At 40.4% G+C, this 12,028-nt stretch overlaps 1 protein-coding gene across 4 annotated transcripts in view; it reads left to right on the top strand.

The window, feature by feature from the left end:
• Positions 1-12,028, top strand: part of ZNF451 (zinc finger protein 451) — a 1,506,235-nt gene that overhangs the window by 235,353 nt on the left and 1,258,854 nt on the right. For all 4 annotated transcript variants that reach the window (XM_044063345.1, XM_044063343.1, XM_044063344.1 and 1 more), the window contains exon 5: positions 3,321-3,432. In XM_044063345.1, the coding sequence (XP_043919280.1) occupies positions 3,321-3,432 (112 nt within the window). The remainder of the gene's footprint in view (positions 1-3,320; positions 3,433-12,028) is intronic.

Genomic DNA, 12,028 nt, shown 5'->3' with positions numbered 1-12,028 from the left:
GAGGAGTTCCAGGCCTTAGCAGCATGATACAAGTATACACAATGCCCAGCAGATTTGATAGGGTTGTAGACCGACATGAGTGTTTGGTTATTGGATCGTAGTGACTGACTAGGAACATAGTTTTTAGTGCTAAACAAGCAGAGTCTAGATAACTTGTATGTGGTAAGAAGCTGTGTGTCTGTGTTAGTTAAATGAGTAGTGCTATACAGTGGTGGGTTCTGAAAGGAGTGTTTGCCGCACATTTAGTAACTTTTGTCATAGCATTGCTCAAGTTTTGATTTTTGTGATGCCAGAAGGTTAGTAAGGATGGGAGCACCATAAAGAAGTGTGGGGAGGAGATAAGTTGCGACAAATGTAGCTTTGGTTGTGTCAGTAAGAAGGGCTTTGACTCTATATAGCATCCCTGGTTTTTGATGAGTTTTTCTTATGCAGTTTTGTGTATGCAAGTCAAATTTAATATTATCATCCACTGTTGTTCCCAGTAATTTGCTATGCAAATTGAATTTAGTGGTTGTATTAACAAGAGAGAGGGCTTTAAATTTTGTTTTTTCTTGGGAGAGAGATGTGGGGGGGGGGTAGTAGCTTTTTTTTGGGGGGTGAGCATGAGTTTGAGTTGCAAAGCCATGTTTCAGTTGCTGTTAAAACTTTGTGTAATTTGAGTTGTGCCGTGTTCAGATGAGTGTGGAGTCATTTGAGGTGTGCCATGCTCAGCTGAGTGTGGAGTCCACTGCTTACTGTATTAGTGAGGACTACTGTGTGGATCTGTGGAGGGTGTTGGTGAGAATGTTAGAGGAGGGGACCAAGGATAGAGCCTTGTTGGTACAGTAGTGGTGATGACTGGGAGGTATGGAGAGTGTGGAGTGCCATTTTACTGACTGACTGATACCTATTGGATATGTAGCTTTTGAACTGAGAGAGAACTAATGAGGACATTTGAAGTAGAAGTTGGAACATTTATACAATACAAGTATATGCATCTCTAAACACACCTGATAACAAATAATGCACACAAAAGATTAGTTGCATTCAGGTAATGAGCTCTGATGTCATAATGGATAAAGTGAAAAGTCATGTAAAACTGACATTGACATCAGGAAACTGAATGATGCATCATGCAACAGTAACACACAGCCACCCCTTACAGTGAGGCACATCCATCCAGGAAAGTATAAATGGTCAAAATGTACTGTACACTGTGGTACCTACTGGTCCGTCGATTAGGAAACAAGCAGATGTTCTCTGTCATTTGGATTGTCTCTCCTGACACTTCTGTGGCAGTTGAATGTGTGGTGTGTCCACGAAGAAAGCAGCTTCATATCCCCACACTTGCACACCTCTTTTTAAGAAAACCTATGAAAGATGTCTGATACCTTCATGAATTATAATAGGAAGACAAATCTAAAGGTATCTGGTACCTTCAAAAATTGTCAGCTTAGCTGAACAATGAATCCCTTTCTATTTAAGGACCTTAATTAATGGAGCAAACTTTTCAAAAGACCTCTGTTTCTTATCTTTGAAATTACACTGAGTTTCCATCTCAGACAGGCATCCTGTGGTGCAAGTTATGCCGTCCTTTAAGGCAGTGATCTTTAAAGTTGTCCGATAGAACAGACCGTAAATCCAAGTAACTGCTTATGTGATGAAGGCTGCAAAGAACTGTTGTACACGGTCAAAAACGGCAGCATTTAGTATTTGTAAATCAGTGCTGTCCCTGACTGCAGTTGTAAGTTTAGTCCTCAAAGGTGAATTGTGGTATGGGTAAGGTGCGCATTGTCACAAGACTTTCCATTTCTGAAAAAAGCACAGGCTAGAGCAGGACTTGGGAATGGACAGTTTAAAGGTATGTAGAGAGAGTTCTCCCAGTTTAATCACCGTACTTAATTCCAGGTGCAAGGCTCTGTTGTAGAAGTTGGCAGCCTTAGGGGAAACAATATTGGCACAGGTGACTCGAGAGCAGGCCTGTATTGGGGATCTAGTATTGGTCTACCCCCCCCCCCCAAGCCAGTCCTAATCCCCTCCAGTCACTTAACTCTTATGTCACCTCTGTCTGTTCTGATGAGTTTAACAAAGTTAATAAGGCAGGAGTTGCAATGTGTCCTGTGATTAGCAGGACCATAATAAGCTTTGTCTGCTTTAATCTGGATATGTAGTTTACTCAAGTGCTTCTGTCTTCATTTGAGTGGGACATGCAAATATACTATGTTTTTTGCTGTTTGGGCTAAAGGAAAAAATTAAAGAGAAAAATCAAATTTTAAATATTCAGTCATGAATCCTCCATTTGCACTGTCTGATAATGTTTCACGTTGAGTATTTTGTCTGAGGGTGTCCACCTCATTCAAGATCATGTACGTTTTGCTCTTAATTCCTACATCTTCCTTTTTATTAATTCCTAGCTTATTATTTTAAATAGATTGTTTATTCCAACGGTTATGGATCTGCATGAATGTCTTGAAAATATTGCAAGGAGCAAGTTAGTGTCCAATGTCATCTGACATTGTGAAGATGGACAATTTGAGAAATGCTGATTGTTTTAGACATTATTAAATGCTTAGGCAAAATGTTCATATTTCTGTTGCTGACACGGTGGTTAGCTTGCTGCCTCATAAAGCTTGGTTTTCCATTTCAGTTCTTGGCTGGGATGCCTTCTGTGCAGCTTATGGTATTATTTTAAGCTCAGAAAAAAATAGGAAAACAAGGTCTTCATTTAAAGGAATGCATGTATCCATCGGTGAGGTCATGTGAACTGTGTCGTGCAATACTTTTTGTTGTCCTCTCTGGATTTTCAGGCACATTTGTTGATCACTTATTCCACAAAACAACTGAAAACGGTGTAGCTGCTCTCATATTTTGGCTGAGCATCTTGCCGATGCTCTTGGCATGTGGCAAGAGACTGGTTCCCCTCTGGGAATTTACAGAGCTTTTGAAAGTCATGCTCGAAAGATGGACCCTGCCTGTGTCTAATTCCCAAGTATAATCAGCTATACTGCAGCCGTGATCCTGCTGCTTGAGTATCTGCAGTAATGGAGAGTATGCTTCCTGCTTCCACACCTTTACTTTCCTTTGCTTTAAAGCTGTAAGTGCCTACAGTCCATATTCAGTTTAATTTGGGCCCCAATGTACCTGTAATGATAATCATTTGCTGAGTCAGTGCAGTGTTAATTCTTATTTCAGTGGCTGATGACCAGATCAATAGATTGATATGTTTTGCTTTGTGATCATGTAACCAAACCATCAGGAAAAAAGTGATTACAGAGTGAAAACAATTAAAATGTATATCGTGGTACACCATGCCATTTTCTGACGTATGTATTTTTTTAAAGGAAAAAGTGGATTCACAGCACGCTCATGGTCTCCAGGAGCTGGAGTTCTTTCAGGGGCAACAAGAGACTGAAGAGGCTAAAAGATGTGTTGATTTTTGGCTTAAAATGCCAGGTATGATTTTATTAATAAAATATTGACATTTGTGAATGTTTACTCATCCTAGATATATCTCCTTGCATTCTCCTCTTAGGTGTACAGCAAGGGTGTGAGTCATCTTTGCATTTACCATGTGAAGATCCACACCGTCTTTGATAAGCTGATAACGAGTCATAACCACTTGTATTTGAGTAAGAATGACCTTCTCCTTTTACGTGTTCCTTTATATTACTTAACTTCGTCGGGATGATTGTGCAAAAGTCCGTCAAATTGCAGACATTTTTGCGTACAGCCTGTTAAACTTTTTTGTTAATTACTTTTTTCTTTAACCTTCCTTGAGTTGCTTGCTGTAGTGCATAGTCATTTATTGAAAACTGTGCATCTCTATACTAGCTGGTGCCACAGCCATGTTTTATTTTGATTTATTAGCTGAGCTCAGAAAAGAGGAACGGTGTCACTTCATAGGGAAAGAAACGGAATTATATAATGTGAATATACTAACTTTGTTCTAATTCATGGCTCTGATTTGGCAGGAAGTTGGTGCATGCCATTTGACAAAGCATATTACACTGGGCAAAAGACAGTTCTCATAAAACTGGACAAGTAAAGTTACTACATGAAACAGCGCAAGAGTACAACTGCATGGTGTTTTCAAGGGTATTGCACAGATGCAGTAATTGTTTTGGGGGGGTTGTCCAGTATCATTGTCACTGTATTGCTGGCTGTGTGTGTGGTGAAAAATGGCTCGACAGTTGTATTAGAGAATTAAAAAAAGAAGATGCCCTTAACATACCCAAAAACTAAGTTAAATTATTTAAATTTGATGATGACTGATATGTACAATCCACAAAAGAAGTGGCAAGTTCGGCAAAAAAAAAAAAATCAGACTTAATGACAGAATTAGTTTTTCTTTGCAGAAGGTCATTGTAACAGTAAATAATGCCTTTAGGTTTACCCATCTTTGTCTCAGTCTAGTAATTTAGTCTTTAGAATTTTAAACCGTCAGGGCTTCGTGTGTAAAACAATTTTGCTGCATACTTAGTTTAGATGACATTGCTGTATCTTTGCCTGCTGAACAGAAGTGTTATATGAGTAAGATTGTTTCTAATGTGCCTTTCTCTTTGGCAAGAGAGAGTTTCAGACAAATAGGTTCTGAAGAGGTTATAGACTGCAGTGAGAAGATGATCCTCTTTGCCAGGAGGTTATTCCTCATTCACCATTCTTTTATTTCCACCTGTCCTTCATTGTATGCCATTCCAGGGACTGAAAGAACCAGTGCCACCCTCCCAAGTCAGTGAAGTCCTTTTTAGTACCAGAAAAGCTTGTGGTTGAAGACCAGTTCAATTCTGAAACTTTCCTTCTTAGACGTGTTCATTATAGTGCCTAACTTCACTCCACAATCTTGTTAACACTTCTTCTAATTCAAATTTCCTGGTAGCACTACTTTTAAAAGATACTTTTATCACATTCCTTTTCATCTGGACTTGAGAGGTTTCTTAAGTTTTGTGTTCCTGGATCACATTATCAGTTCTCTGCCTTACCCTTTGCACTATCCACTTCACCAAGAGTGTTCACTTGCTTTCCTCTGCAGAATCTTTTTCAAAGTGTCAGCAGTCTCTCACTTGGGTGAGAGATTTTTTAATCAAGCTGGGATTCCAAGTGAACATTCAAAAGTTCTTTTTCACTATTTTACATAGTATTGTGTTCATAGATTGTCAGCTGGACATCACAGTTCAAAGAGCAGTAATTCCACAGGAAAATTAGATCTGTATTTGTCTGTTTCTAAGATTTTCCACTCAGACTTTGGTCACTGCAGGATTCTGGATCTCATGACATCTGTGATTCTCGTGATAACCGGTGGCAAGACTCCACATGAGAAAGATGCAGTGGTGTCTGAAGTCTCTCTGGTCCCGGCATCCACATCCCTTTTTTTTTTTTTTTCCAAATCCCAATGCATGTATTTGTCGAGGGAAATAGACAGCAGTTGCACCTAAATTTGGGTGTCCCCTTTTCCCTCCCTGTTCCAAAGCAGTCAGTTATCACACACTCATCTGACTTCACTTGGGGAGCAATTTCAGGAGAGACAATAGTGCAAGGTGTATGGAATACCCAAGACAGATGCAAGTACATAAATATAAAAGAAATGCTTGCCATGTAAAGATAATCCTCTCTCTGAATCATCTTTGATTCCCAGGACCTCTTCAAGTTGTTTCAGACAATACTGCAGTCATGTGGTAAATCCAGTTAGCAAGGGGGGGGGGGGGGGTGCTGGTCAAGTACCTGTTTGCAGGCTAGCCTTGGGATTTAGTTTGAGCACGGTCTTACTGTGCAGGCATTCTTCATTCTGTCAGAGCAATATTGTATGGAAGACGTACTGAACAGGACGTGGCAGACCTCTTAATATGCAGACTAGATCAGGGGATCTTCCAAGATTTGATTCATTTGTGGGAAGTATCTCTAGCAGACCTGTTTTCCTCCTCTCCAAATAATCACCTGGCAAGATTCTGTCCCAGGACTTCATGCAAGAAGGCCTGGAAAACGGATGCTTTTTCCTTTCCTTGGATAGAAATATATGCTTTTCCACCCTTTCCACTGATATCCAAGGTACCTCTGAAGATTCAGAAGGAATTGGCCATGATCATTGTGGTGACTTGCCTTTCTGTCCCAGGCAGTGGTGGTTGTCCTTTCTTTTGCTGTGTGCAATTACCAAACTATACCTAACGGAACTGATCTTCTCACAGAAAGTCAGAGGTGTTTCATACAACCCGACCCCAATCAACTTCATCTGACCTACCTGCATGATAAGGTCTTAATTCCATTCAGGCACCTGTTTACTGAGAATGTGCAGCAGATGCTAATGGAGATAAGAAAATTTCTAGTAGAAAATTGTATTGGCAAATAAAAAATATTTTCTACTTGGTGCCAACGACATACCAGCACCTATTCAGGGCTAGTTGTTCTCTGGTTTTACAATATTTGTGCAAGTTGCTGTCGTGGCCTTATTTTTTTGCTCCTTTATTAAGGTTCATTTTTTGGCCATTTATTTATTTATTTGCACTTTGTTTACCGGGAATGTCCACTGGGCCCAGATAACCCCTTTTCAGTGGAGGCCCGGGGAGAAAAGCTCAACAGTACAAGAAAATTAACAGTTTGAAATAAAACAAATTGAATTTAAAAGAAATTACAAAATGTACAAAAAAATTAAAAGGAATTTAAAAAGTGTAGATAAAAGCCTATGCACAATATTATTCTAAGCAATAGTATAGCCTGATGCAGTCAGATTTGGGACAGCATAGCTTATGAATGTCTATATTATCTGTAAGCAAGAGGGCTATTACATAAAGAAAAGAAAAAAAAAACTGTGTTGACAAGAAGTTAGAGTATTATTTTAGAGGGGCCTGTACATTTCAGCATGTTTACCCATGGATCATCCTGTTTCAATGTTTTTGAATGGGGTTTACTTAAGAGACCTCCAAGAGGCCCTTTCTTGGGATCTAATTTTGTGCCAGAAAAGCTAACACTTGCTCCACTTGAATCGGCTTACCTGCCTGACGTGAGGTTTTTAACATCGAAAAAAAATTTACTGATTGCTCTGACATCTGCAAGAAGATTATCTGAGTTGCAAGCTCTTATGGTGAGTCAACCCTATCCTGTTTTCCACTGGGTTTCTTTTGGAACTAATGTGTCTTTTATGCCTAAAGTGGTATCCGTGTTTATTTTAAGCCAGACTATCCATTCCCCCCATTTTCTTTACCGATCTTAATAATGAAGAAGAAGGAATATTCTTTACTTTGGATATTTATTGCCATTTGGTTACCAGAAAAGTCCAAATGGTTAGAAGCTCATTTTCAGTGGAGGCCCGGGGACAAAAGCTCCAAATTATTACAAAACATTTTAAGAACAATAATTTTACAATCTTCAAAAATAAAACAACTCTTGAGTTCTGGCTAACTTAAATTAAAATCTGTTATATTGTACTATTAACGCATTGTGGCTTAATATAATTCACTATGTTATAGTAGATTACCAAAAGTTTTATTTTTTTCTCTTTCTAGATTAGTTTTGATTATCTTTTTCTGAATAAAAAATAAGCATGTGGACATAACCATTTCTGTTGTATAAAGCAGTGTACGTTACACAAGGCACACGATAAAGCTGTGCAAAGCATGTAAACCAATGATTTGGCAAATGGTATGTTTACATTAAGATCTGTCAGAAATGTTGCTGTTTCTCATTTAATAAGCAAGACAAATAATGCTGCATGTACTATGATATATTCTTGAGTACATAATAAGGTGTCATAGAAGCATTACATTAATAGTGACACAAATACACGTATGATATTGGCAAGCTTTGTATTGGATATCCATCAAGGATACCCACACCTCCAGGTTAGAGGCACAGCACAATGCTTCAGAGATCATCCACGTGCAGCTAACAACGGGCAAAACTGCAGTTCAAATTGTAGCTTGCTACAGGTCCCACAGCATGTCCCAGGACCCCCATTCCACGTTTCTGGAAACACTGGGAAACATAAAGGTTTTACTAAACACCCTAATATTGGGTGATTTCAATTACCCAAACATTAACTAGGAGAACTACTCAAGTACTAACTCCCTTGCCCAACTTTTCCTAGAGTTTATAAAGTCAAACGCCCTGGTTCAACTGGTCAGCACTCCCTCCAGAGGTGACCTCATATTGGACCTGGTCATCACTAACATGGGCGACTGGTGTTCCACACCAGAGGTCAACCCCTCGCTGGTTAGATCTGACCATAAGCAAATCACTTTGGATATCCACATTCCGCCCCCACCCCCGGACAAGGAAACCACCGTGAAAAACTTTTCAAAAGCAAACTTCACGTTACTTAAGACTGAGGTGGAATGTTTCAAAGCCCCCATGCTGAAGGATAATGCTGTCCAAGCTGCAAAATCCTTTACTAATGCATTCTACGGGCACCTACAAGAATGCATGGATTGTGCCATCCCAAGCAAAACCAAGACTCACTCCTCCAAGAAAAAGAAACCAGTCTGGTGGACTCCTGCCATAAATGAGCTATACAATAGGAGGAAACTAGTACAGAAAAGAGTAAAATCCCAAGAAGGGAAGACATCCCTCATCAGTATCAGCAAGAAACTGCGATCCCTCATAAAATCATCCAAGGCGAGCTTTGAAAGAAAAATTGCCCAGGACTCCGAAGATAACCACAAGGCATTATTTAGCTATGTCAAGAATCTAAGTGGCAATGCTCAGATCTGCTCTGAGTTGGTGCAGAATGGCACAAAATACGCTGAACCGACTGGTATCTCCAACATCCTGGCAGACAGGTTCAGCACAAACTTCACCCCCTTCTCACCCCCAAAAGGACCCATAACCATACCAGGAGAATGTAGAGTCCCTGAAATCACAGACACTCTGGTTAAAACAGCCCTCTCCAAAGCCAAAAACTCAGCATCAATGGGACCGGACAGTGTCCCAGGCTGCGTCCTACATGAGCTCAAAGAAGAACTAACCCCTCACCTAAACACACTGTTCAAACTCAGCCTCTCCGCAGGCTACATGCCCATAGAGTGGCGCACAGCAACGGTTATTCTGCTGCACAAAGGTGGAGCCACAACAGACCCCAGGAACTATCGCCCTATAAGCCTGACTAGCTTGGCCTGAAAGGCTATGGAGCACATCATCATGGAACTCATTAACAGAGACACTGGGAACCTCCAAACATTGGACCCTACCCAGTTCGGCTTTGTTAAGGGCAGATCATGCCTCCTGAACCTGGTGGACGACTTTGAGACCGTTACCAAGGCTATAAACGAGGGAAAGGTGGTACACACAGCCTACCTAGACCTCGCAAAGGCCTTGGACACTATTTCCCATTCTTGTATTATAGACAAGCTCACCAGCCTGAACATAAATCCCTACGTCACAAGATGGGTTGCCAACTGTCTCACGGACAGAACCCACATGGTGAGAGTTGCGGGAGCTAGGTCTAACTCTAAACCGGTTACAAGTAGCGTTCCCCAGGGCTCAGTCCTAAGACCCCTCCTGTTCGGCATGTACTTCTCAGAGGTACAGGCAAGCACAGGAGGACTGTGGTTGACCAGGTTCGCAGACGACTGCAAACTAGGGTCTATAATTGACTCTCCGGCTGACACAGACATCCTCCAAAAGGGTCTTACTGAGATGGATACCTGGTGTCAAAAGTCATGGCCTCAAGCTAAATGCTAAAAAGTGCATAGTCATCCCCGTTGGAAAAAACAAAGTACCCACAAACTACCACATAGGTGGTAGCCCCGTAAATACAGAAGACATAATAAGGGATCTGAGGACCCAAGTAGATAGGAATCTCACCCTTGATAATCACATTGCCAAAGTGGTTAGAAAATCCTATGTGGCCCATCTAATCACAAAAGGGTTCGCATCCAGATCAAAAGAGGTCATTGTGCCCCTCTACTCATCACTCATCACATCCATCATAGAGTACAATGCCCCATTTAGGATGTACCTTACAAGACACTTGCAACAGTTGGAAAGACCACAGAAGTACCTCACCAAGAGGATCACTGGCCTCAAACAGATGCCCTTTGCAGCTCGACTGAAGAAACTCCAGCTGTACTCTGTTGCATACTGTCTACTCAGAGGTGATCTCTGCCTGACATACAAGACCATGTCTAACCCAGAATTGACGGACATGCTCCACCTAAAGAAAACCTTATCCCCTCGAGCCACACGCTCTAGGGATCTAAACGTCACCACAACAAGGACGTGCTGGAGGGATAGATTCCTGTCCCAGAAACTTCCCATGCTTTGGAACACTATTCCAGTCTGCATTAGGCAGAGATCCTTGCTAACACTCTTCAAAAGAAACCTTGACGAGTGAATGGAAAATGAAAGTTTACCCCGGGGATCACTTCAGTGGATGTGCTGGACAGAGACACAGGGAACTAATCTAAGGGGGCAGCGAAAGCCAACACATTCTGGCTAGGCTTATAAATGCCTTCGGGCAGATAGCCTAGTTACCTACCTATGAACCTATAAGCTTGATATTTAATGTCTTATGAGTATCTTATTACACTTAATTTTATTTTCTTTGTTTTGTATATGATAATGTTCAATAGGGATGGCATAAGATGTTAGTTTGTTTTTAGTAAACTGCTGAGCACAAACAGCAATACATTATTGTTTAAATGTTTCATGACATCTGTTTATCTGTTAAATTTTCACTGAATGAAAATAGCTGATTCAAGAAGGAAATTGATCTTTTTGTGAGTCACATAATGGGAATCTAACTGCAGTACAGCAGTTTCTTACCTTTTAAAGATGATAGAGGAGGAGATTCAAGATTGCATATAGTTATCGAACAATAATAAGATATTTTATTTCTCTCTTAGTGATGTTCTTCGTGTTTCACTGTTGCAGTCATCACACTTATCTGCCTGCAGGTAGCCCTCAGTCGGCCCGAATACCAGAGTCTTGGGATTTCTGCGTTAGATGCTCTCGCCTCTTCCATGACGTCAGGTCTTCAGGGGTATAAAACATGCAGCCGACGACATTACATCAGTAACCAAAAAGAGACACAGATGGCTGTAAAATCCAAAATAAGGCCTTTACTGAGTGCAAAAAACACAAGCGCTTTCACATTTAAGCTTCATCAGGTGTACTCAAGCACTACTGAAACACACCTTTATACACCCAAAAACATCACATGATGCACAGTCACATGACAGTCAATTATTAAAATTATAAAAACATATAAAGTTTATTCAAAATAAACGTATATAAAATAAAATAAACAATCATCTACGCAAAGGTCTCTTCTTAAGTCTGGGTCTCAAAGGGATACACTCATTCAACCCATGTCCTTCATTGCTCCTCAGTCTAGTAATCAAAACTGCTTCTAAATTCTCTGTTTTATTACATACATCACCACATCTCAAACTCTCATAGATCAATCCATTTGCCCTAAATCTAAAAACGTGAGAAATGTCTGTATTTAACACATGCTTGGCTAATGCATTGGTTTTGTTACCCTTCCTGATGTTATATGAATGTTCCCTAATCCGGTCCTTGAGGTACCTATCTGTCTTATCAACATAAAATTTTGCACAGATCGAACCGCAAGTAAGATAAACCACATGTTGACTATCATGTGGCAGAAACCCTGAAAGTGTAATCTCTACTTTGATCAGGATGATGAAATACCATGTTGCTGTCAAGATATTCACACCAATTGCATTGCCCACATTGCCTGGTGCCACTATAACTAGTATCTGTCCTAACCTCCTTAGGGTAACATAACCTCCTCTTAAGTGATTTGTCATTTCTAAAACTAAACCTAGGAACAGAATCAACAAATCTAGCAATCTCATTATCTGTTATTAGATCTTGCCAGTGTTTCTTAATATCAGTATACTTATTTACATCTGCAGTATATTTCAAAGAAATTTTCAAGTTCGTATGAGTTGATGTCATCATAGCTTCACCAGAGGAATCTATCCTCCTAGAGAAGAAAGGTTTGGCCTGCTTACCTCTCTTCTCTATCACTCTTGGTACCTGCTCTGTGAGGCATCTTTCATTGTACCCTCTGTCCTTCAAACACATCAGGACCCTG

This window comes from Protopterus annectens, chromosome 2.part1 (assembly GCF_019279795.1).
Source record: "Protopterus annectens isolate FY-2018-M chromosome 2.part1, PAN1.0, whole genome shotgun sequence".
NCBI classification, from domain to species: domain Eukaryota; kingdom Metazoa; phylum Chordata; order Ceratodontiformes; family Protopteridae; genus Protopterus; species Protopterus annectens.
Note: the sequence above shows the minus strand (reverse complement) of the source record. Positions and strands in the feature narration are given on the sequence as shown.